This window comes from Urocampus carinirostris, chromosome 5 (assembly GCF_059441175.1).
Source record: "Urocampus carinirostris isolate Australia breed hairy pipefish chromosome 5, RoL_Ucar_1.0, whole genome shotgun sequence".
Taxonomy (NCBI): domain Eukaryota; kingdom Metazoa; phylum Chordata; class Actinopteri; order Syngnathiformes; family Syngnathidae; genus Urocampus; species Urocampus carinirostris.
This window is the reverse complement of record NC_142353.1, coordinates 3,746,413-3,773,575: the sequence shown is the minus strand read 5'-3', so window position 1 is coordinate 3,773,575 and position 27,163 is coordinate 3,746,413. Positions and strand designations below refer to the sequence as shown.

General features: G+C 39.2%; 1 protein-coding gene across 1 annotated transcript; it reads right to left on the bottom strand.

Moving 5' to 3' along the window:
* Window positions 1-334: 334 nt before the first annotated feature.
* Window positions 335-27,163, bottom strand: LOC148365009 (histone-lysine N-methyltransferase SETD1B-A-like). The gene is made up of 18 exons (XM_088334967.1): window positions 27,157-27,163; window positions 23,176-23,220; window positions 22,960-23,075; window positions 22,778-22,882; window positions 20,422-20,692; window positions 20,237-20,349; window positions 17,714-18,619; window positions 15,590-16,126; window positions 15,417-15,515; window positions 15,074-15,349; window positions 14,307-14,424; window positions 13,329-13,718; window positions 10,536-11,444; window positions 9,804-9,964; window positions 9,607-9,723; window positions 5,973-6,092; window positions 974-1,111; window positions 335-883 (listed from the first exon to the last, which is right to left on the bottom strand). Exons 1-18 carry the CDS (start codon window positions 27,161-27,163, stop codon window positions 710-712), a joined length of 4,602 nt encoding a protein of 1,533 aa, XP_088191093.1. The 3' UTR covers window positions 335-709.

Sequence of the window (27,163 nt, the reverse complement as noted above, 5' to 3'; positions counted from 1 at the left end):
AGAAGAAAACAAGCAGGAAAATAATAATAAAAAATGAACAAGCAAGAAAAAGATCATTATAAAGCTATGAAAACAAACAGAAGAAAAATAAAATAAAAAGGAAATGGAGAACAAAACAAGAAAAACAAGAAAAATAAGGGGGGAGTAAAAGCAAGGGAGAACAGAAAAGAAAAAAAATGAAAAAGAAGAAAAAAGCAGGAAAAAGACGAGTACCTCCCTTTTGTTCAGTATATTACAAATAATAATGTAATATTCTGCACAAAATAAATCAATGCATTTTGAAAAACTATTGTTCTACGAAGTTATAATAGCATTTTTTTTACTCTTCCGTGACTTTGAACTTGTTTAAACTTATTTATACTCCTCAACTTTAATCTGGAATTCCTGCACGACACAACAAAATGTCTATTAATATATTGACTTTTCAGCGCGTCAACAAATACATTACAAAATACAAAAACAAAATTTACATTTAAAAAAAAAAGCTAATTGTGAACCACATCCCTGATAAAACACTGGACACAGTGCTGTTGTGGTGATAATAGTTGTGCCCCCGTCCATTTGATATGCCCACGCCACTGTTTAGAAATCTTGGACAAAGTTGTAGAAAGTGTGATTGCTTCTGATAACAATTTCATTAGTGGCTGTGTTGGTCCTTTTGGCAAGGCGGGCTTTTATTTGTGATGTGACGAAGGATCTCTTGACGGAATCAGTTCAAAGAGCCCCGGCAGTTTTCAGCTCCACACAAACAGGGAATCTTTGTGTCCTCAATTGGAAATTTGTAGTCGCATGTGATTTCTTCATTGATTCCTATGAACTGCCGCGAGTAAATCACTATCTTCTTTTGGGACTCCACAGTGATGATCTTTGCATAGCAGTTTGGCTGAAGGATGTGGATCAACAAATACATTTTTTCAATTTGTTTTGTCCTTTAAATACATTGAGAAATCAAAAAGTAGAGTGCCATACTCACGCTGCAACTGTGGTTTATAAATCTGGCTAAATTGCCCCATTTGGTGGCATCTATTATAGTGTTCTGATCCACTCTGAACAAATAGCTGCTCCCAATGCCTGAATCCTCATATTGACGTTCTCGTCTGTCAGCAATGTTCTAACAAAAACAAGACAAAAATACATTCAATAGGTTTACAATGATGTTACGTTCCCAAAAAACACCCACAATAGGCGAAATCTAATAATATTTACAATTAAATACTTTTTACAGGCCAAACCAATTCCTTTAACCAATAAAAAGTGTTCTATACTGTAGCTGTAAACATTTTTATTTCATTGTTTTACAAAGAACTGCTCTCTTAAGGACTATTTATCCCTGGGGTGTCAAACTATTAGCTGGGGGCCACATGCTAGAAAAAAAATCTCACGGGTGCCAAACTAGTAGGTTTAAGAGAAGGAGAGAGGTAGAAAAAGAAAGACATAAAGAGGGAGAGAAATAAAGATAGCACAAGAGGGAGGGAGAGCAATAGAGAAAGGGAGAACAAAAGAATGGAGGAAGAGAAAGAAAGACACAAGCAAAAGAGACTGAAAAAAAGACAAAGAAATAAAGAGAGAAAATAATACAGCGAAAAATAAAAATAATTCAAGAAGGGAAAAAGACAGAGAGAGCAAAAAGTGAACATGAAAAAGAAAAGAAAGAAAGAATAACAGAGAGGAAAAAGTAGGAAAAAGCATAAGAGAAAAATAAAGAGAAGAGAGAAATAGAAAAAGGAAGAGAGAAGGAAAATAAAAATTAAAAAAAATGATTGAAATAGAGAGGGAGAGAGAGAGAGGACGAGAAAGAAACAGAATAAGAGTGAGTTAATGAGAGAAAAAAGAGAGCAAGAGAGAGAAATACAGTAAGAAAGAGATTTAAAAAGTAAGAGGGAGAGCGATAGAGAAAATAGAGAAAAAAAGAAGGGCGAGAGAAAGAGAGAGAAATAAATACTACTACAGTTGCTGTGCAAGTGGTGCCTGGCTTGGGTGACATCCAGTGGACATATTTAAAACTGCAGCTCAGTTTATCCCCGTGCTTCTCTCAGTGTCGTTTTGGGCTGGATTAAAACCCTTTCTGATCTGTCCCACGTGCCGCCTGTTTGTCACCAGTGGTTTAGGTTTCAGTAAATTTAATCATTACAGGGATAAAAAATCCGCCTCAGGTTTTACACATCATATTGGAAGGATTGGAAAAATAATCCAACAAATGATTGTTATAATGATACAAGATATGATAGTTTGTCTACATGATTGATAGAAGAAGCGTCCAAAGTTATTTTGGGAACTTGTCTCTTATAAGCCTTTGGCTTCAACCTGTCATCCCTCTTTTTTCTTTTCAGTTGATTTGTTCATTTTGTGATGTGATATTTGTTGCAACGTGATTGAAAAGAAGAAAAGAAATGAGAGAAATACAAATTACATTAAAACAAAATTCTTAATGGGCTAGAAATATGTTGTCTTGTTCACTTTTTCCAGCAATCCTCTTGCTTTGTGGAAATTATTTGCATTCAGCCATGAGTCGGGATGCAAAGTAACTTATTTCTGTTGATAACAATAACTGATACGATTCCCTGATGCTGCAGTAGGCTTTTGCGTCTTTCATCGCCTCATGGGTTTTCCACTTCCTGCCACAGTTGATGCCAGAGCTTGCGTGCCTAACTCTTGCGTCCTTAGAGACTAAAAGGGTGCATGCTGACCTTGCCTTGGTGGCCTTGAATTCCTTTATGATATAGGAGCATACAAAACACATACAAAACCCATTTTATTTATTTTGTTTACAATTGCAATATGATTATACAACTCCAGTAAACACGTCTCCAAAAAATAATAATTTAAAAACTAGATCAGGGATGTCAAATTCAGTTTAGCTCTGGGGCTGGATCCAAACTTTCTGTTCTGAGGCTGGCTAGATGAGTAAAAGAATGTCGACAATTCAATGTCAATTTTTTTAGCTCGGCATTACGCTTCATCATTCAGCCTAGATTAGACACTTACCCTAAAGAATAATACATGATCACGGATTGACAAGAAATGTTTTTGTAAACAAAACACATTTATTCACAAACAATGGGGAAAGGGATGTTAATGTTTGGCATTGAATGTGTTCCATGGTTTATTTGAAAAGTTGAGTGAATGCAGTTTTACACCTGAACCAACTCACCACGCTATACAAACCATATCCCCCGAGCCATATGGTTGGCATGCCTGGACTACAACCTGACTTTAATCGTTGAATATTTAATCTTTCGAAAATTACTGTAACGATTGTAGTATCAAAATATTCTTACAAGCACCACAATATTGACATAGATAAATAGTGCTGAAAGCACATAAACATGATTAGTGTGTGTTTGTTGTACATTATATAAAAATATGACACATACTGTAACCCAAATGCTCCAATATTGAATGGCACAAATGCATTGGTTAAGAAATATATCACTTATATTTCTCAAATGATATTATCTTAGCTGTATACATTAAAAATGTAATGAATCCCAAAATATATACAAATGCTGATGCAAAGAAATTAAACTACATTAAGCAAACATACAGTTTGGCCAATTACGGATTTGGAGGTTATTAAAGAGGTGCACTTGAAGCTAATTTAAGGCAGCGATGACTTGCTAAAGGAGTACAAAACGTTCAAGTATGAACACTACACTTTGTGTTCCACAGTATAGAAAAGCAGCATTATGTCACGGCTAAGGCTCTCGCTTGAGGAATGCGCCCGAACCTTTCAATCTTGATCCACAAGAGTAATACATTTTCAAATTCAGGACATTTTTATTCTCGCCTGAATTTTCTTTTGCAATCACATGCCTGCAGAGTGTAGCATGGGCATCTTAGCTGTGAAACAGCTGGGACAACAGCATGAAGCAGTAGCTTGATCACTATTTGAAAAACTAAGCAGTGTATTTCATTTACACATTTTCATAAAGGTGTGTCAAAGCATTTCCAAAAGTGGCCATTTGGAGACGACCAGTTTACAGCGCTAAAAACTTTAGACATTGTAAGAGAATTGTAAATATATTACTTCTCTTTCCATAAGTCAATCCATGATTGTGCACACTTGCACGTTATTATCGTGCATAAGGTTCCGAGATTTCATTACACATGTCTTTTTTTTGGCTCTGATTTCTTTACAGCCGGTAAAATTCCATAAAATTACATTGGGATTTTCATTGGCTAACCAATTCGTCAATCAATATTTGAATCTGTCACTATTGGCTAAAGACGAAGCCGAAGTTGTCATGACGTTTTTATCAATACAGGCCCTTATGGGTTGTCACGGGCAAAAGACGAAGGAAATAAAATTGGTCGAGAGAAGTATCAATCAAAAGGTCAAAAGCAGCCATATCATTAGATGTTTATTTTTGAAGGGGATTTATGGTGCGAAACGAACGGATTCCAACAAGGATCATCAAACGATGCAAGAATTCTTTAAGGTGGAATGTTTTTATCTGTTGGCGTTATCTTGTGTTTGAGTAAATATTTTACACGGTTGGATTCACCAGACTCTCAAGAATGTGACCAGACCAAGTTTGCGGACCATCCTCTAATTCAGGGGTCGGGAACCTTTTTGACTCAAAGAGCCATAAAAGCAAAAAATATTAATTTTATTTTGGGAAAGAGCCACACCATATATTATGAGACAAATTTACTAAATTGCTAAACCGGCGCCCCAGACAAAAGCTTAGTCTTCAGCACATTTATTTTTGATGATTTGATAAAAATTATGAAAAGAGAATAATGCCAGAGCCCCTGTCCCAAATTCAACAAACATACCACTTTAAACTTGTCTCTTTCTTGCAATTACTCAAGATCGGTTAAACTCCTTTTGACCCTTTTTTTCATACATATTGGTTTCAAAACCAGATGCAAGCATTTATTTTGTAAAAACGTCACAACATTCTGAGAATAGGGAGCCTTATGTGCTTACCTTTGGCGAGAGATGGGAGGGAATGCTTGTACTTTTTGCATAGCTCCACCCATCCCTCCCACTCACCCAATCAAATGACTAAGTTCTCTTCCGGTGTTTTGGCGTATTTACAGTTCTGTGGATTCATCATAAAGTATCTGAACACTGAACACAGATTATATAGTGAACTTTTAAATAAAGGATTCTTTAGCGTTGTACAGCCAAAACGAGTTTTTTTTCCCCCTTTTTTTGTGTGACACCTTGACTGTAAATTGTAGTGAAAAACGTGCCCTATATATACTGCGAAGTGTTACCCTCGTGTTTAGCTTTGGTTTGGCTTTACGTGTACTTGGATAGGATAGACAACTCCGGTTTTGAACAAGATGGAGAAATTTTTCATGTAATCAAATTGGTCTCTGAGCCACAGATACTCATAGAAAGAGCCATATATGGCTCGCGAGCCATAGGTTCCCGACCCCTGCTCTAATTTAATGACAAATTACAGGACGTAATTGGGTAGCTAGTTTTCAGGTATCTTGTTTTAGACTGTACTGGTTTCTCTTATGAGTATATTGTAATGGTCATATCATATCTTGAATTCCAAGAGTTTAAGCTGTTCAATAATATGTGGCATGGTTTATTTCAGTGACGGGAGACATCATGAAGACACGACTTTGTTTATCAACATTCTGACCCTGTCGGAACATTAAGAGGTATATAAACTGTAGTGGATTTTTTTTTTCAAATGCACAGTCGATAAACACTACAAGGGGTTAAATCTAAGGGGAAAAAAACTTTTAACAGAAAAAAACCCCTCAATTATAATTTTATTATCAATTCCTTAATACCTGAATCATAATTTCATTGTGAGCCTCCTCAAAGACCCCCAGCCCACTTTTTATGTTCAAGTCCCGTGAGAATGTTTTTTTTCTACCATGTGGCTCCTGAGCTAAAATAAGTTTGACACCCCTGTTTTCACAGGTTGTTAGAATGGGCAACAACTTAAACAAATGGCTATTTGAAGATGGTCGGGTGTGTGAGTGCATGACTTTTTCCTTACCTGTCTGATAATTTGACCTACGTATTCGATCACCATCTCATCTGCTGCTATGGCCTCCATGGCATAAAGACCCCAATCGTGAATGTGACTTCGGCTGAAACTAATGCTCTTCTTCCGAAACTGAAAGATAGATGTTTTTGTAAATGTTTTAAATTATTAATTTGTACAAAAACCTAAAGTTACTATATTTTCTGGACTATAAGGTGCACCTGAGAACCCCAAATTGGCCAGAAATGTAAAAGTACACCTTATAGTGTGGCTTATGTATTGCAAAATACACTGGATAACATTGGAAATGCAAACTGCATTCATGCGTTTGCAACCTCAGTGGAAATGTTTAAATCTAGGCTTAAAACACACTTCTACTCTATAGCATAAAAATAACCTATATTTTTTTGTTGACAATATATGTGTATTAGTTGTTATTGCAACATGCATTGTAGCCTGGTCATCCTGGAAGGGGGATTACCACATGTGCGGTCCCTTCTCAAGGTTTCATTTTCCTCTTGTTGAGGTTTTAGACAAGGGAATGGTGTAATAACAGTCTGTAATAATAGTCTGTGGTTTGCAATAACCTGTGCAGCCCTGTGAGACTCTTTGTGATTAAGGACTATACAAATAAAAATGACTTGACTTGACATGCGTGTAATTTAATAGTATACTATTCAATTTGATCAATCGCAAATCATCGCTGACAGTAATTGCCAAGCATTACGGGGTTTTGGGGTTTTTAAGGGTTATTGTTCTATCTTCGTTATTCATTATCCATTATCCGTTATCGGTCAGTTCATTATACGCTACAAAGCCTAGGAGCCGGGACACTTACTCTCAGCCAAAAGGCTAAGCTAAGGTCCTAGCCCTAAAGCCTTGTTGCGATCATTGCGAATGCAAGGCCATTACATGCAACTGGAATTGAACCCTGGTTGCAGTGGTTCAAATCACTTGTGAAAACACATTCTACTTTATCATGTTATCACACTAGTTTTACTCACGGTGCCAGAAACTAAAGTTAGACAATTGTCTCTGAAAAGATTTCAATAAACGCAAAGTAAGATCCATCATCAGATACCCATAAGAGTTGTTTCCCTCGCCATGGTGTTTTGCCTTTATTTATATATTTACGATTCAGTTTCACATCATAGTGACTCAAAAGAGTAAAATGTGATAAAAATGCCGGGATAAAAAGGCAAAAATATTTACAGGGTAGTGCTTAGCGATTGGTCTAAGTTCTAAGTGCAATTTCTTTTGTAAAAATAGTGCAATGAAAAGTAGAGCAATAACATTTGGCAGCAAACTAATTAAAATACAACTGGCAAGATTTAAATTTTTCAGAGGATTACACACTTGTTTCGGGTGGTAACGGCCCTGGGGATAAAACTGTCTCTGAGCCTGTTAGTCCTTGATTCGAGGGACCTGTAGCACCTTTAAGAGGGCAACTGGTCAAGGAGGTGGTGGCTGGGGCGAGCGTAGGCTTCTCATACAATATATATCAGGGGTCTCCAACTTTTTTTAAGCTGGGAGAGACTTTTTGGGACACAATGGGTGCTGAGTGCAAGACAGAAGGTGACTACCTGGGCCCGCATGCAGTTCAAGCCTGGTAATTTCAGAAGCTTGCGCATCCTCAAGGGAAATCTGTCTAAAAACACTTTCATCATCCAGGGGTCAGAGATTTTAACCATTCAGCAGAGGGAAAGAGCTACAGAGCAGCACTCTGAATGAGAGGGGGAATCTGGAGGAAACCGCAGCCAAGCTTAAGGAGTGGCTGAGGAGAGTAGACAGGAGTTTGCTACTGGGCAGGTTCAAGGTATGGTGTTTTCAGCATGGCTTCATACCAAGACTCTAGTGGCCATTTCTGCTCTACAACTTCCCGATGACCAGAGTTGAAGCAATAGGGAGAGTCTGTAGAAGGTTTATCCACAAATGGCTGGGTGTTACTCAGGCCTTCAGCTCAGTCAGCATCTACACGAGGTCATCAGTACTGCGGTCAACATGCTCCTATATCATAAAGGAATTCAAGGCCACCAAGGCAAGGTCAGCATGCACCCTTTTAGTCTCTAAGGACGCAAGAGTTAGGCACACAAGCTCTGGCATCAACTGTGGCAGGAAGTGGAAAACCCATGAGGCGATGAAAGACGCAAAAGCCTACTGCAGCATCAGGGAATCGTGGGCACTGTGTGTCGCGACTAGGGCTTGGCAACTACACCGTCAAGAGCTGGTTGAAAACCAACGTGTGAGCCAGAAGGGACTTAGTTGTACAAAAGGTGCAAGAAGTAGCTGAAGAAGATTGTCGGATCAAAGTAGAAGGGTTGGGCTCCAAGGTACTCTAGATGTTGTGGGTAGCTGTTGTCTCAGAAGGAGCTCTGGACACCGACCAAGGAAAACTAAACTTCCTGTTGCGCACTGTGGCTGATCTCCTACCCACACCAAGCAATTTGAAGGTCTAGGGAGAAGAGCAAGAGGCATCCCGTAATCAGCGTGGCACCAGCCTCTACAAAAGCTCTGGCAGATGGACGTTACTGGTGGAGACATGACACAGTCCTCACCGAGCTAACCAAGTGGGTGGAACTACAGAGAACGAACAGCAAGAAGCAGCCACCGGTACCATTGAGGCTCACAAGCTTCCAACTAGAGGGCAGCAAAGTCCTAAAGGAAAAATGTTTAAGCCACCTACCATCAATGCTGCACCGTGCATCAGATTGGAAGCTGCAGGTAGATCTCAAGCACAAGCTGGTCTTTCCTCAAGAGCTAGTGGCAACTACTGTCCGACTGGATATGATCCTTCTTTCTAGGGGCTAAAAGTCCGCCATTGCAGCTGAACTCAAGGTTCCCTGGGAAGATAGGCTAGCCATATCTCAACAGGCAAAGAGGGTTAAGTACACCCATCTTCCCCCACCCCTTTTCTCCTTCGCCATCTTTCTCCCACTCCCTCTCTCTATCTCTTTGATGGTTCTGTCGTGACATCTTGTGTTCGAAATTTTAAAAAAAACAGAGTGCTGTCTTTGTCATAACCAGGGTTCATACACTTCTTTCATGGCCATATTCAAGGTAAAAATAACAGTAATTTATAGCTTATATTTTCAGTTGCACGATGTTCTTCCTATTACAGTTTATCACTGGGAAACGCTACCTTATTTTGCAGTGCACATAATAAATGTCAATAAGTGATACGTAATACTTGCACTAATACACATTTCTAGTGCCTTGTTTCGGTGTAGCATGCACATGTAATCTTGGGTGCGACCTGTAGGGGCGATGACGCTTAATGAGTTAATGCCCTACAAACTAATGGACGCTGCCGTTTATCACAGACAAGAAGAAATGCAATGGCAAAGTGCAGCCAACAGCGAGCAGTGTCGGCATCATTTTTAAGCAGGCTTGTTGAGAAACATGGCAACAATTTCATGAATTTACAAGAATTTCACCCAAAATTTAACAACCTTTCAATCCTTGAAAATACAATATTAAAATTCAAGCATTTTCAAGGATTTCAAGCACCTGTATGACCCCAGCATGACCCCTGCATTACCCCTGCATGACTCAGGCAATCCAGAAAATTACGTGTGAACTTTTTGTTTTTAGTCCTTTCTTTTTTTTCAAGTTGACATAGTTCACTTGGTCCCCAAATTTGACAAACCTTGAGTTGGTTAAATTTGATCAGGTCACTATCGCAGCTAAGGCTCGACAGCAGACGGCGCTGTTCTGACCTGAAGTCCGACCCTGCCCGAAGTACAGCAGGCTTTGTTGGAAGTCCCTGCTTGAACAAAGCACATTCAATTTGTAGCCCATTGTGTTTATTTGCACACAAAGAAAGACTCATTCTAAATTAAACACCTGAGAACTTGTTGGTGGAGGCTCAGTGGTTCTGGCTTGGTTGAGATGTTCAAGTTTTTCTCTCCAGTTGATTTTGTAAAAGCCTTCGCTTCGGGCTGAGCCAGTCACATGTTTCTGCTGCCGTTGTTGGTGTCCTTTATTGTTCTCTGTGACTTTAGTCAGTAAGTAGCAGTTAAGCAGATAAAACATGAAAATATGCACACACACAAAATTTGTTCTCATGTTAAATTATAATAATCATAATAAGTTGGGATATGGGAGTGTCAATATCAGGTGTCACTATCCTGCTGATACCAGCCAGGGGCACACAGACAGACAACCATTCACACGCTAACTCATACCTAGGGACAATTTCGACATCGCAAACTACCTGCCATGTATTTTTAGGGGAATGTGGGAAGAAACGGAATTGCCCAGAAAATTCCGCACAGGGGGACTGGTAGTTGGAACTGGCCAGGGACCTTAGAACTGAGAGATGGACATGCTAACCAGTCTACCACAATGCCACCCTGATATGTAAATGTCTAATGTAATTTTAAATTAAAATACATCAAAAATCAAATAATTTATCTACCTATCTATCTGTCCATCCGTCTGTCCATCTGATCCTTTCTCTTATATAACTACACTTTGCTTGTTTGCCCTTTTTATAAGGTAGAGAAGTAACCATAGGAAAAATAAAGCTAAACCATATTAGGTGACTAAATTCCCACAACAAACAGAGGAGGATATAAGGATGCGGTATCCAGTGGGTGTGACTGACCCAGCTGCACTCCTCACGCTCCCGAAGCCTTTCATAAGTGTCCCGCAGAAGCCTCGCATCCTCCTCATCCAGACCGTCCTTCCATATACTGTCAAGTATCCTCCTCTCCTCCCGCTCCGAACGGAACTTGAGACCACGACTGAGAAAAAAGTGGCGCCTCCTCCTCCTCCAACTACTTTTCTTCAGATTTCTCCTTCGTCGCCTCAATTTTGCCTTTCTCCCACTTCCCTCATAGAGAAGACCCTGAGTGTTCTCCAGTCCTCGCAGAGTTGTGTCTCTCATGCCTGTCCATGTTCTCGCTACTTTGCCGTCAGATAAAGATGAAGACTCCAAAAGATGGCGCTGCGATGACATTCTGAATGATTTTTCAAATTGTGAGGAGTCGACTGTTCCAGTGGTTTTTCTGTGGGCTAAAGTTCTCTGTGGCAGAAGGATATCTCTTCCAGGAGTCTTTGGCGGCAACAATAAAGTATTGCTTACTTGTGATTTTCTAAATTGTGCATATGTTACTCTTGCATTCTCTTGTGTATATGAAGAAGTTGTTGAGACCATTGCACCATCTTTTGGACTCCAAACAGTTGATTCTTCTCTACCTGGGGTTTTTGGTTCTTCCCGGACCACCAAATATGTGTCTGATTGCAGAGAAAGATGATCGTCTCCTGATTCTTCGCTTTCTATTTGAAAGACTATTCCCTTGCCCGGGGTCAGTGGTCGTTCCAACCTTTCCATCGTGACTGGAGAGGTGGGTTTGCTTGTGATCAAAAGGTCAGGGTCTACAAGACTAAAACAGCCAGTGGGAGTGAGAGGCCTCAAGGGGAAGTCTGCAGATGCAAAGTTCCATTCACCGCAGTCTGTTGCCATGTTGAGATCAAGAGCCACTGCCAAATAGATTGTCGACATAAGTATGAAAAAACCTTGTACCGTCAAACATTTTTCATTTACAGAAATGACACAACTTTTTTATTATTGTATCAAAGATCTGCAACAAATTTATATAATTGCTTAAACCTGCAGTGTCTATATTTTTTCAGAAAGGGGGCCAGATTTAGTAAGCTGAAAATGTATGAGTGCTGACTATTCAGCCTGGCATTCTTTGAATAATCTTTGACAAATTCACCCTCCGTAAAAGGTTTGCAGGGGTTGGCTATCAGCGTCCTGACCTTGTAGCTCACCTCTGTAGCATTTTCATTTGACTCGCAGGGTCTCGTGAAAAGCGCTACTGTACCGTTAAAACCACTTTCAATTTGCGTTACCTTTTCACAGCGTTTGTTTCCATCTAGCTTTTTGAAGTGAGCATTCTTCAGGAAATGCCTCTTGATATTTAAAGACAGCCACAGTCTCTTTGCAAATTAGGTTGTTTCGGATTTCATTCAAAAAAATACTCCAATTTCCACTTGTCACGGCCCTAATAGTCAACTTTCCCTTATTTTGTTTACAGTCGCCAAGTTTGAAATGGGGGCTAAAATTCTCACAAAAAGCCTACTGCCATCATCAAATGGTCATTTTTGCATTTATCTATTAATGTGGACAAATTTCTTTTATACTGCTGTCAACATTACTGGCGAACCACATATTATTAATTTTATGACAGAGGCCGCAGGGTCGTATCTGGCCAGACTTTGGACATGCCTGGTTTAAACATTCACTTTCCAGTTGGATTCACACTTTTTTCAAACCCTCCAAATGTTAGCTCCTAAAAAGGAATTATTTGCAGATTTTGGTTGTATTTCATAAAAATTATTTTTGTCTTGAGTCAAAAATATTCAATTTTGCCTAAAATAACATGTATTCATATCTTATTTATTGACCCTTTTGGGAATTGTATTGCTGCTAAATGTTATTGCACTACTTTTCAGTGCAATTTTGTTACTACTACAATGACCCCTTATCTAACTTTCTTAATTTTCCGCATGCTGAGGTTATTTGAGTGTTTCCTTGCCGTCGTGCAAGATTCAGATCAGGGGATGTTTTAATGATGATCCCTTTTGAGAGTGTTTTTATATTAGTCTTACATAAAGCATTGCTGATTTTTGTACTAATTGTAATTTATTTTATGCACAGAACTATTTTTGCGTATGACATTGAGCATAAAAAAGAGAAGGAGGGAAATTAAAGCGAGTGTTTGTTAGACAGACTCAAATAGAAACAAATAAAATCCTTCCAAGCTCAACAACACTATACCAGTATTTCAATTTAAAAGGACATTGTGTGTTATCTAATGCCTCTTAGTGGCAAAAAATATTGATTTGAATAATAAGCGAAAAAAATTACCCATCATTTTAACGTGCATTTTTTAAATTACATGTAGGTCGAGAAATGTGCATATATTTTACGTAACATGAGTATCACCGAATTGTCCGCCATCTTTCTGCAAAAAAACTCACAAAGCACGACATTAGATAAATACATTGTAAATTGTATCTTTCTATTGGGTAAATAGTTTTCCGTTATCATTCAATTTTATCATAGCCGCAAGTATTCAACAACATTTGTCACTCACAATAAGAAAGAGTGAACAAAAAATAGGGGTGTGCGCTATACATGAATAAATATGCCCTTTGTATACTAATTTTCTAATGCTTTGTGGGAAAAAACAATGAGAAAAGTAACATGGATTTGTATTGTAAAATGAATACTAATCTGTTGTTTTTGAATACAGGGATTTAAATTATAAGATGTTTTAATTCATTTCAGTGACTAAATAATAAACAGATAAATCGAATACTAAAAGCACTTGTTTGCTCAACCTAGCAATTACGTACCTGGAAGTTCACTAGTTGGTAAAGGCTGTAGTGCCTGAGACTTGACCAAATGTGTCGGGAAATTCTCTTGGTGCATATACCGGTTGTCCTCTTCTTTTTCCCTATCGGATGGATCTGACAATTCCTGGAGAACAAGTTCCAGCTGAGCTCCAGGGGTGAGCGGCGCTGAGGGCGTTAACGGGGGCTCCGGATCCATATACTCTTCATCTGATGAGATCACTACACACTCCAAGTCTTTGCCATCCTTTTCACTTTCTCCTGCGTCCTCATCGTCATCTTCAGAGCTGAAGACAGAGTAGAACGAGTCGTCAAAGCTCTCAGTACTGCAAGAGTCAAGGGAGTCAGAGTCAGATGAGAAGTCCTCAGAGGAGCAGGGCTCTGACAATGTCCCTAGAGAGGAAAACCAAAATGCAGTAAACATTATATTGAGCAATGTTGGGACAGTGTTGTTACAAAGAAGTGCATTCCTGGAACGCATTTACTTGTCTCGGTAACGAGTACTGTAACACGTTATGATTAAAATTTTGTAACTAAACTGTCGCTACAACATGGTGCGTTACTCCGTTACTTATTAAAAGCAGAACATGGATTTCAACTTCCTCTACTCACTAACTCTTCATCCTTTGCTCGGGATAAAGATAAACCCTTAATTTGCCAGCAATGTTTGCGAAGGATGGGTGGGTTTATATTTACCTACAAAGTACAACCGAATACTGTACAGTTAATAGAGTTCTATTTATTTTATTATGTGGCTTTTGTAAAGCAGTTTTAGGAATACCCTGTAATTTGTAACTAGGTAGTTACTTTCATAGTAATGCCCTACTTTTGGGTGTCAGTAATCTGAGGGGGTACCGGAATTACTTTTTAAATAGAGTAACCAGTAAATGAAAGTACTTACTGTTTTTTTCAAGTAACATAAGAGCGCCATACACTGAAACTAAGAAGAAGTAAGAGCACACGCAAAACTTTTCACCATACCGCTGACGGAAGAGAAATCCTTAAATAGGCAAGTTTCTTCAGCTTCTGTTTGTTTTTCACTGTTCTGTTTTTCCAGAAGATTCCCATCAATATTTTCAACAGTATCTTTTCTGTAACACTGAGATACAAAAAGTGTTATCATTAGTCATCTGTGTAACATTTGACTTTGGTCAAGAACCGTATTCTATTAGTGTTTAAAATGCTGTGACTTTTTTAAATGTGTTATTCCAAACTACACCATTTCCTTTTGTTTTACTTTATGCATCCAATTTAGAGGAAGTTTGCGGCAATACTTAAAAGCAATTAGTTTACTCAAGCACCACATGGTTAGTCCACAGGTCTGAAACTGGCTAACCAGTAAGGGGACATAATAATTTACCAGAAACTTTAAAGGTGCATCATATTTATATTACAAAACTTGACTTGTTTGATCAAACACATTTTGAATGGGGATAAAAAATAAAATGTATCTTACAGACGATAAGGTGCACCTTAATACCCAAAATTGACCAGAAATTTGAAAGTGCGCGTTATAATCCGGTGCACAATATAAACTGTAAAATGTGGTGGATACAATCGGAAATGTATAGTTACACTAAATTATACTGCATTCAGCTATATATATATATATAGATATAGATATATATATATATATATATATATATATATATATATATAGATAGATATATATATATATATATATGTGTGTCATTATTATTATATTAAAATTAAATCAATTGACTGCTTTCGTTTAAAATTTCAATTACCAAAATATCTCCATCTTCTATAGGCCCCGCCAATTCGTCTTTGTCTTCTGCAATTTCTCTTTTTTCCACTTGATGGGACTTGTATTCTTCATTTCTATCATCATCATCATGATTCGCTTTATCCTCATCATCATCATCGCTATCAAGATCAAGAGGTCTGGCTTGTCTCCGTTTACGAATCTCAAATGTCGGTTCTGGCATACTGTCCTCCTCCCCAGATTTTTTTCTTTCTGTGACTTCTGAAAGTGCACAACTGTCATCTCTTTTCTTCTTAATCTGCATTGGAAACAATTTATTTTCAATATGCAAATGTTGTGTTTCTATCATATCTAATGGTGCTTACCTTGAAGCAGGGGAGGGGAGGCTTCTTGTGCTCACCATTGATGGGATTTGGAGGATTGATACATTTGGTGTTCTTATCATTTAAAGCCAAAACATAGATCTTTCATGGAGAGAATGAAATATAAAGTTAAAATACAGTACGGGGTGAATCTCAACAATGGATGAATCATTTACCTTTGTCTTTTTCTCTTGATAATCCCACCAGTCTTCAAACATCTTGAAGGCCAGGCCCTCAATTATTCTGCGACTGATGTCCTTCTTAATGATCAACCTCAGTTCGTCCATAAACACAGCTAATGCCTTTTCCACTGTGATCTTGTGATTATTTTCCTTTATGGGTAGGAGGCGTGGTTGTTGCCGTGAGGGCAAAGGTGAAGAGGCACAAGACTGTGTGGAATGCGATAGGGAAAAACTTCCAAGTCTTGGTGTATAGCCCTTGCTCAAGGTCTCTGGAGGTTGAACAGGTGGGGGGAAATTAGGTAGGGGAACTGGGAAAGGTGGTGGAATTGAAGGTGGAGGAAAGCAGATGCCAACATGATGACCCAGAGGAGGGGGCCAGCCTGGTGGCGGAATGGGAATTGTGCCATTGGGCAGGCGAGGTGGAACAGGCGGTAATGTAGGAATGGAGAAACATAAAGGCACCAATGGCTGATGGTGAATGGCAGACGTGACGAAAGGACCAACTTCTGAACGATGAGTATGGCAAGGAGGCTAAGGAAAGATTGACAGCGACGATTCACAGTTTCTTATTTCCACATTTCATAATTGCATATCCTAGAGACCAGATTAAATCTTGGTCTTAAACAACATGCAATATTTTAATGTGTGATTAATATCCGGCTTATTTATTTTTCAATAATGAATCGGACAAACTAAAAGAAAAATGTTATTGTATCTGTGTATTGTTAAACCGTAATATAACATAACATAAAACAATTGGATTATTTGCTGGTTTGGCAGTGTCAAAAATAAACAAATCGGTTTATTAATATTTTCAGACCATTAGTAATCGTAATCCAGAAAAAAATTGTCCCAGACCCCTAAAAATATCAATTTTATAAAATTATGGCCTATGAAGACGGGTTCAAACTACAGCCTACAGTCTTTTTCCGACTGCCTGCCTGGTGGTGATACGAAGGAGAAGGACTATTTGAGATGAGTCAGCGGACCAGCGTTTGACCTGAAGCATGTCAACGCCTGCATTGACCAGCTGGCAGAGATGGGAAGCTGCGCCGTGGCCGTCATAGACTTTCTGGACTAGTTTACAGGCTAGGGGTGTCGCTGCTGTCATGCACTTTCCGGACAAATTTTTAACATGTTACCCAGTGTTTACTATGTTTGTGTACTGTAATGCTAAATGTAATTCACCCAGGTCATCCTGGATGGGGGATACCACTTGTGAGGTCCCTTCTCAAGGTTTCTCTTTTTCATCACGCTGAGGTTTTGAAATGTTCGCATGTTGGTTTAAGATCAGGTAATTGTATCATTGTAATCCTGTGCAGTACTTTGAGACATTTTTGTGATTAGGGCTATATGAATAAATTTGACTTGGCTTGACTTGAGAGCTGCAACAAATAAGTGTATTAATATTTGATGAATTTATCAACTAATTGAGTAACTAATTGGTGAATTGTATGGAATCAAGATGTTACAAATTAAATTATTATATTCTAAAGTAGAATACACATTCAAATAGATATTGTGGAAACAATAAATTTACAATAATTTATTAATTGGTTTGGCCTACACCGTATATCTATACACGTATAAGAAAATATGTTGATCACGGTTTATTCAAAGTAAAGATTATCAATGAAACCACAAAAAGATCTCTTGTTTTTACATTGTGAAAATAATAATGAATTACCAACATAGAATTTACTTTTATTGTCATTCTTTGTAACTATGCACACAGAAGGAAATGTCGATACACCTGACCCGTACAGTTAAACTGTAGCGAGCCGATGCAGCCATTTTAGACCCAACTGCTGTGTTGTGAGTCATTAGGTGACCAAACCTAAATATATGTAGTTAATTTACATAAATATGACCCACTTTAAATAGTTACCAAAACTTTATTTCCATTTTACACCAATAGCATTTTTAAAATATTTTTAAGGTAAAAGACAATACAAATATTTACTGTCGTGAGAGTGTGATTTAGAGAGTTTGAAATGAAAAAGTATCTAATAGCGATTAAGTATATAAATACGTTGATGATTGATTTGATCATTAATTGCACAGCCAATTAGATCAAACTGACCTTAGAAATATTTTTATGCTCAAGATAATTATTACCTTAGGAACCTGGAACAATCTTGAATGACTGTTTCCATCCCACGTTCTCTCCGGTTGTGTGAAAGCAAATGGAGAGGGACTTCCTTCCTCCCTTTGGGATGTAAGAAAAAAAACAGCTTGCAAAGTTTCATCGTCTTCAAGGAGTGGCACTGGACTGACGTCTTGCGAAATATTGTCTGGGTTGTCTGACTGTGGGAAGTTAGGCAGTAAACATGGAGAGGTTGGGCTCTCCTGACACAAGAGATCAGCATCAAACGTGCTCCCAGGCAACGTATCTGAGATGTGGCTGCTTGTCAACAAACTCTGTATTCGGGCATCTAAAGTCTGTGATTCTGATTGGGGGGGAAAGTTCCTTTGTACATGAGGTAACTCATCCAGGTGTTCATGTTTTTCAAGTGGCAAGAGCTCGTCTGCCTGCTTGTTGGCTGCTAAATTAACACTCAAGAGGCTCAAAGAGTTTACTGGTAGTGCTTTTGAGGTACTTGTGACTACGCTACCAGAATCTGGAGAGGACGATATATGCTTTGGCAAGCTACTCTGAGTCAAGATTTGTAGGGAAGGTTCGGATTGGCGGTTCTTGACATTCGAGAAGACATCAGAGACTTCTCTGCTTCCCCAGTGAACCTTTGGGAATTTTCGACAGAAAAATTCCCGTCTTAACGATTTGTGAACACTGTAAGTGGAGGGTTCCCCTTGGAGGATGGGAGTACCCTGAAGACTCGAGTAGCAAGAGTCCTGGGAAAGGGGAGTCGCAGAAAAGCAAGGGGTGCGTGGTGTTCCTTGTGAGCAAGGAGTCAGTCCAAAGCTCCAAGGCGTGTCGCGACTAATACTGGAATATGCTGTGTCGAGAGAGAGCGGCGTTGTCAGGCTGCTTGGGCTTCCATGTCCCAGCAGGGCTGAATTGCACTGCAAGAATTAGGAAAAACAAAGGATGCAGATTGTCACATTAAAAAACAATACCTGATATGGATGAATGTTTTATACACCAAAAAATATATTATTAATATATATGTAAAATTTGTCCAACTGAAGGTGTAAGTCATATTAGCAAGTGTGGCCAGTGTCTTAAGAAATTGCCCTCAGACTCTGATTGATACCAATAATCCAAGTATTGCCCACGCCTAACCTAAAGGGTCAAATCAAATAAATACTCTTCACCCCACTTGACATATACTTAACCTATCATTTTTTTTAAATTGTATGTTATATCATATTAGTAAAATAAAGTACAAGATCAGAGGATTTCATAATGGTTGTCTGTCCCTTTTGAGGGGAAACCACCATTTCCCCCACTAGGTTGAATAGGGTCAACCTAGTGGAGGTGTCCGTCACGTGCTAAAAGGCCCGGGCACACAGCCTTTTGAGTCTGTATCGCGGGTAAAATTTTGCGATTTTTTTTTTGCCCGTGGTTGCCCGCGGTGGAAAATGTGCAAAATTGGCAGGCGACTGTTCCGCGTCCTTATCGCTGGTAACCGCGGCTGCATCGCTGTGCCGCCCGCGGTTACCCGTGGTCTAAAATTTTGAGCAGCGCAAAAATTTTTTGCGCGGCCAACCGCGTGTGAATTTCTTACCGCGTGTAAAGCACGGCTGTATCTCGTCTGTATCGCAATCTCAAAAGCGTCCAACAGCGTCTGCTTCACGGGCAGAATTTTCTGGCCGTGATTCAGCCTCGATACGCCCGTGAAAGGCTGTGTGACCGGGCCTTTAGCAGGGACAGCCAGACGCGTACTTACGTTTAAGGGATTTATTAATCAACAATCTAACAACTTCAATGTTGCCTTATGGTGCAGAGTAAAAGTACCGTTTTTTTTTCTTTATAAATTAACTGAAGTCAATGTATAGGAATTTAAGAATAATCCTAGAAGTACAACATTTCCCAAAACTTACTCAAGTAAACGTAACGAAGTAAATGTACCCACCTCTGGAGAACGTGTCTCTATCAATTGGTCCTGAGTGCACTCTGATTTTATCTTTATCTTGAAGCTTTGTTATAACTTGAATTGCTTCTCTCCAGCTCTATTTTTTTCAAAGACGTAATACTCGGTCTGGTCCCGGAAAAGAACACACGGCAAGACATCGGAATGTCCTTTGCCTTCATGAACTGTTTTCAGAACAGGACTGAGGGGACCTCAACTGACCTTAAGGGGCACTCTGGAGCCCACCGGCACCACTTTGGAGACCCCTGGCCCACACAATACAGCAGCCTCTAGTGGTCAAGTAATACACACTGCCCCTTTAATATCCACTGCTTGCTGATAAAGAAAGTGATAATGCCACATTTGATATAAATGAAAACAACAATCTGAATTTTGTATGTTAGCATGTCGGGCTTGGATGATTTAAAAATATTCTATCAAAAAAGTCATTTTCCTAGTACTGAAGCGTACAATATATTGGTTCTCTCCTAAAGTTAAAATCTGATGAGTGTGCTCACAATTCACTCATTAGGAAAAAAATGAAATCAAATACTGTAACAGTTGCACAAGACATCTAGATTGGGAAAGTACTGCACAATGCACATACCAGTAAATTGTCAATTATATTTGGCAAACTTTGATCACTGCTTCCCACCGGTAAACTCCATGGAGTGCAGATGCCATTGTAGAGCAGTTTAAGGTAATGCACTCTGTTTTCACCTGTTGAATAACACCTCATTTTAAAAGTTTTGCAACAACATTTTTTTTTAATTTGAAAAAAATCTTCTTTACCTTTTGGATCAATTTCCACATGAATAATGTTTCCCATTACTGATGTTTGATGAAGGTGATGAACCGTATCCTTGGCGGCTTTCACAGTGTCAAAAACTACTCGAGCGATGCCCGTATGCTTTTTGTTCTTTGGGTTGTAAAAAATCTCTACTTCTTCCGTGTGTCCATATTTAGAACACATATCTGTCAGGAAAGCCTTGTTGATGTTGTCGTTCAAGCTGCAAAATGTCACTTCTTTGGGAGGAATCGGGCCGATGTAAAATTCATCAGTCTGGAAGGAGATGCGCAAAAGACCTACATTAAATGGGCTTTTTGCTGAGTTAATTATCAACCAGAAATATTAGTAATGGAAATTATTTTTAGTGAGCCAAATAGCTCTTCAGATTTTTTTATTTCTTTGATCCATAAATAACCACTTATTATTTAACAATATGCTTGATAATGGGTAAAAATAAAGCAAAAATAGAAAATGGACTCATATGAAAAAAGAAACACTATGATAACATTATGATAGCATGTGTTTACTTACTACTCAACAACAGGGATCAGGAACCATTCGACCCAAAGAGCCATAAAAGCAAAAATAGTTTGATTTTTGGGGTTTTTCTTTTTTTGAGAGAGCCACACCATATATTTTAAGACAAATTCCACAAAAACGCCAAACCGAAAAGAGAAAAGCTAATTCTTCAGCCAATTTATTTCTCTGTGTAATGTTTGATGGTTTCATAAAATATATGAAATAACAATAGCCCAGAGCTTGTGTCCAATATTATAATAAATAAACCACTTAAAATGTGTCTCCCACCTTCAGTTACTTTTGATTGTTGAGGCTCATTTTGACCGTCATTTTTGTTCTAAATAATGGTTTCGAAACAAGGTGCACAACGAGGATACTAACGTATTTACCTTCTGTGCAGACGACGCTGGGAAAAGGAGAAAGAGTGCCCAGTGTATAGCTCTGCCCATTCCTACCACTCACCCAATCAAATTGCTGTAGGAGCTTAGCTAGAGCTTCTGGGTAAAACGTATGATTTCTGTTAAAGTTTGTTCTGTGGCTTCTCATCATAAAATGTCTCAACAAGGAACATAGATTGTTTAATGAACCTCCGTATGAAGGATTATTTAGCGATTAACAACTACAATTGGGTCTGCTGGTGTGACACACTGACTGTAAACCATAGTTAAAATTGTGTCATACAGGACCGACAGTAAATGGACCAGAGCTGTCTTAGGCAGGGTTGGGTAGAGTTACTTTAACTTGATCATCACGTCATATTGTCAGATATAAAAAAATTGTGAATATGCTTGATGGCTGTTGAGATTGTCGTGTTTGTTTTGCTGCTGTTGGTGTCGGTGGATTTGTTCAGACCGAGGACAATCGACTTTGGCCTGGACGGATCTATTGACACTAACAAAGATGTTATATAATGAAATTGTGAATATGCTTGATTGCTAATAAGATTTTCGAGTAGGTTTGTTCAAACCTCACTTTGTGTTTGCTGTTAAAAACGTCATATTGGAATATAATATTGTGAATGTGCTTAATTGCTGTTGAGATTGTCATGATTGTTTTCTGTTTTTAGTGTCAATAAATTTGTTCAAACCACAGACCAAAAATAATCGACTTTGGCCTGGACTGATCTATTGACACTAACAAAGATGTTATATAATGAAATTGTGAATATGCTTGATTGCTATTAAGATTTTCGAGAAGGGTTGTTCAGACCTCACATTGTGCTTGCTGTTAAAAAAGACATATTGAAATATAATATTGTGAACGTGCTTAATTGCTGTTGAGATTGTCATGATTGTTTTCTGTTATTAGTGTCAATAAATTTGTTCAAACCAAAAAAACTTGATTACTTTCAATTACTTTTGGATTACTCCATTACCAAATATGCTAATAAAAGACAAAAGAAACTAAATATGAATAAATTATGACTCACAACACGTTTTAAGCTTTCTCTCCTGGCTTTGTTCTCTTTGATCTCGGTAAAACTAACATAAAATGCGACAGACAAAATGAAAATAAATCCAAACAGCTTGCCAACATCATTTTTGCCGTTCCATGTATTCCTTTACTCCCCAAGACTGCACAAAATTTAGTAATTTTATTAATTTGCATATATATGGTTCCCTACCCCTGGTCTACATTTGAAGGTTTTTATAATAAGCAACATCAGAGTCGATGACTAAGAATCTCTGAAAAAGCAACTAAATGTAAATGTTTTAAAAATGTGACTTTTCGATGCAACAACACGAAATACAAGAATACTGTATACTCATACATTTGTCGGCACAACACCGGCTCATAAAACTTTCTTTTTCCGAACGACACATCACTAAGAAAAAGAACCTTGAATTTGGGAATGGGAAGGTCAATGTTGACGTGTTTGCTCCACATGCGACAGATGCGCGGATCTTTTACTCCATCCACTGGAAACAAACCCAAGTCGTCAACCTGTTTTTGGACAAAAACAAGCTTTTTACGTGTTTGCTAGTGTAAAAATAGAAGATTAATACTCTTTAAGAGCTCACGGGGATGTCAAAGTCTTGGCCATCATAGCGGTAGATTTTATACAATCCTTTCGTTATTGCAGGATCAATTATCAATTTGTAACTTTTCCATGGCTGATGCGATGTCGTTTCTCCCCCTAAAACTTGTTTTTCGCTTTCCATTACATTCGTCCGGACCTGAAATGAAGAAATCTTCACGTTTATGCAATTTCCTTCCGAATATAGTTTGCAGGCTACAGTGATGGAGGCATACACGCCCCAACAGGTGATACGGTGATGCAGCTAGCTTCCCCTTCAAGCTATATTCATACAAACCGACACTTGGACAAAAACTACTCAAAACCGAATAAAGTATGTTAAAACTTACCTATGATTGTATTCGTTCATGGACTAACATTCTTTACTCCACTTTTTTCCTCCTTTTTGGGGCTTAGTGTAGACAGAACGTTGCCCAGGTAGCACGGAGTGCAGATCCGTGCGCCTGCAGTAAAATAGTTCCAAGGCGGAGGAACAAACTAGAAGCGTTTCCCTCTATGGATTAATGCCGTTATTCTTTCACATTGACGCTAATTGGGAAACACATTACTTGCAACAAGGTAATAATAGGGAAAATAAAATATATTATATATATGTAACGGGTGTAATAATAACTTTTATTTTATTGAAATTCCTGCTAAAATATGTGTATAGTTTTTGGTAAATGTCCTGCAATGCTGAGTCCAACAGTGCCATCTGCTGGTATGGGGTGGGGTTTGGTTTTGGCTTCTAACATGTGACCAGGAGGCGGGGTTTTGTCAGTTTAACCAGAGTACTACAAAGGTAAGACATATCTTTTGGTGCTCCACAAAATAAGTTAATTTTAAACATTATAACCCCAGCTGACAAATCTCTCACCATGCATAGTAATGTGATTGATATTGTCAAGCTGTTTTGATTTATTTTCGTTTTGTTTCTGTTTTACTAAATATTAATTCCCCTTGTAGAGATCAAAGAGATCAAACCCAGCAGAAAAAGCTAATGTTGTGACTCATCCATTTGCAGGTAAATTGTACCCATTTTTATACTCATTATTGTTTTTATTCCTATTTTTTCATATACATTAAAAAAGGATGATGTTGGTTAAAATTCAGAGTAAAGAAAAACATGTTGAATTCATTGTAAACGTTAAAAATCCACTATACGATCTCTTGTTAAAAGTATCTTGTTAAAATGCAAAGATTTATAAATGTATTGTGATATTCTAAAATGTATTTTCTGTAAAGTGAAAAGACAGCTCTTTGATATGCTTTGTTGTCAGTTTAACCAGAGTACTACAAAGAGATCAAAGAGATCAAACCCAGCAGAAAAAGCTAATGTTGTGACTCATCCATTTGCAGAAACTGTAATAATAAAAACCTCATCATCCAGTCCAGCGTGAATGTGGATCTTTGGTGGGACACGTACAACGCGGTTACATTGGTGCCGTGACCCGGACTTCTATCAAGCTCTCCGAACCGAGGACTGTCCTACCTGCCACATCATTTCATAAAGCCATCAGCTCACAGTATTTAAAACTGCTATACAGTGACGTGTTACGCAGGCGATTTTGACTTATTTACATCTTTGAAACATGTTTACTCAGAGCACAAGTGACGTTTCTGAGGGTGTAGCTGATCAGATGACAAATATTATTCAGGAGATAGGACATAAATTGGCTGATAGCATATTCACAAATATACAGTCACGTAATATAGTAGCACCTAACGCTGCTGCCACACAAGATGAAGCAAACAGATTGAGTCAGGTGGTAACGCAGAGAAAGGTTAAGGAACCGCCGTCATTTATTGGGGATGGCTCAGACTCAATAACAATACATGAGTGGGAAGATCTAATGAGGACATTTATAAAAAGGAGTGATGTGAGACTTGAAGAGCAAGCAGAGGAAATCCTTATACATTTGAGAGGAAAAGCTAAAGATGTAGTTAGGTTTAGCATTAGAAACAGTAATATAGACGTCTATACCCGCCCTGACATGATTTATAGTCTTCTCAGGAAATACTTTAGCTGTACCAAGTACTCTGCTGTCCCTTTAGCTGACTTTTATTCAACTTTGCCCAAAGACCAGGAAGACCCCTATGACTACTGGCTGAGACTAAACAGAGCAGCTGACCTTGCCTCTGAGTGCTTGAGTGAGCAGGGCAAAACATTTGACAACCCTGAAATAGAGGTTACTCGCATGTTTATTCGGAACTGCCCATGCAAGGAACTGGCACTCACTTACAGATCAAAAACCATCGAAAAGTGGTCAGCATGTGAGGTACTAGAGGTGCTGAATGAATACCACGCTGAGAAGAGCTACAAAGCAGATTCCCTACAACAACCTGCGAATAGAGCGGAAATTGCCGTACACAAAGCTGAGGTGAACCATGGTCCAACCCTCGTGCACGAGCCACCTCAGACTTCGAGCCCACAGTATGTCTCTCTAACGGACGTTATTAGTATGTTGGAGAAAGTTCTGATACGTGTTACTTCGAACCAGTTTCAAGAGAGAGGGGGAGCTCCAACCAGGCGACCTGGAGCCAGAATAAATGGTTTCACTGCCAAGCCATGTATCATTTGCAAAGAAGTCGAACACAGTGCTCTCTCTCATTGCCGAGACAAAAACCTTTGCTTTCACTGCCATGCCCCAGGGCATTCTCGACGTGATTGTCCAGTGACGAAAGTTGTCCCGCTGCCTCAGGGAAACTAACTGATCTGCGCTTAGGGGAGAACAGTGCAGATCAACTGAGTAAACCTCCCACCACTAATGTGAAGCCTGACATGCAAGACAATAAATCAATTTATGAGTTGTATAGCAACAAGATACCTCCATCGAAGAAGCTGATCTTTCAGGGGTTTCAGAGAATAGCGGAGACTGACGAACTGTTTTACACACCTGTACTTGTGCAAGAAGGCCCCACTTTCAGAGCGCTGTTGGACAGCGGGTCGATGGCTTGTACAGTAAGTGAGGACACGGCTAAGTCCCTCCTGCAGCAATTCCCTGATATGATGAGTTACACGGCCGATGATTATGTCATTGTAGGCTGCGGTGGACACCAAGTTTCTCCCAGAGATATGTACGACATTCACGTCACAGTTTACGGGTGCCAAATGATAATACCAGTAATGGTTGTGCCAGGCCAGACCGAACAGATGATCCTTGGCAGCAATGCCATCAAATATATTTTGACTCAATTGAAAAGTACTGATGGCTACTGGAGATTAGTTTCCACTCCTGACAACGGTCTGTCCGATAACCACAGTCAATTCCTGTCAATGCTTTCTAACACAGAGAGATGGAGAGGTGACTGCATTCCAGACAAAGTAGGGACAGTAAAAATCAAGAGTTGCGTGACGCTGAATCCACGGACCGAGTACGTTATTTGGGGCAAGTTATCTGAGTTGGCCGGGACGTCTGTGGGCAGCACAGTGGTCGTTGAGCCAACCCAATCAAAGGCTGCGCCCAGACAAGTCCTTGTCGGACGAGTTGTTACTCCACTCTGGGGAGATGGATGGGTGCCTGTTAAAGTCTTTAATCCCACGGACAGAGTTGTGGTGCTGAGAAGAAACAGGAAAATTGCAGATGTGTCTCCTTGTATCGCAGCGGAAGACCTGCCCAATGCAGAGGAGGTCAAGTGCAACGTGCAGAGTGTACAGAGCAAAGAGGTCCGACCCAGGTCAGAAGAGGACATGATGCGTGCATTGGAAGCTCTGGGACTGCAAGACATTGACCTGAAGTCATGTGAGGTTTCGCTGCAGTGTAAAGACAAGCTCCTTCATATCATCGAACAATTCGAGTCAATCTTTTCTCGCCATAAGATGGACTGTGGAGAGGCCAAAGAGTTTGTACATCGTATCCACCTTGTTGATGATAAGCCGTTCCGTCTACCCTACAGACGTATACCACCAAGTCAGTATGAAAAACTGAGGACGACTCTGAACGAGATGGAAGAGAAAGGAATTATTCAGAAGTCGACTAGCGACTATGCATCTGCGCTTGTTCTCATATGGAAGCGGAATGGAGAACTAAGGGTATGTACTGATTTCAGAAGGCTTAATGCAAGAACCATAAAGGATGCCTACCCACTACCGCATCAAGCTGATGCTTTGGCCGCACTTGGGGGAAATGCCTTTTTCTCCACAATGGATCTGACGTCAGGCTACTACAATGTCCCCTTGCACCCTGACGACAAAAAGTACACGGCAT

What these genes read in the sequence shown, in the direction of transcription:
- LOC148365009 (XM_088334967.1), bottom strand. An exon ending in TTCCCATTCCCAAATTCAAG is followed by an intron (nt 20,693 to 22,777) that starts GTTCTTTTTCTT and finishes ATCTCCTTCCAG; the next exon opens with ACTGATGAATTTTACATCGG. An exon ending in CTCCACCAACAAGTTCTCAG is followed by an intron (nt 9,724 to 9,803) that starts GTGTTTAATTTA and finishes TTGTTCAAGCAG; the next exon opens with GGACTTCCAACAAAGCCTGC.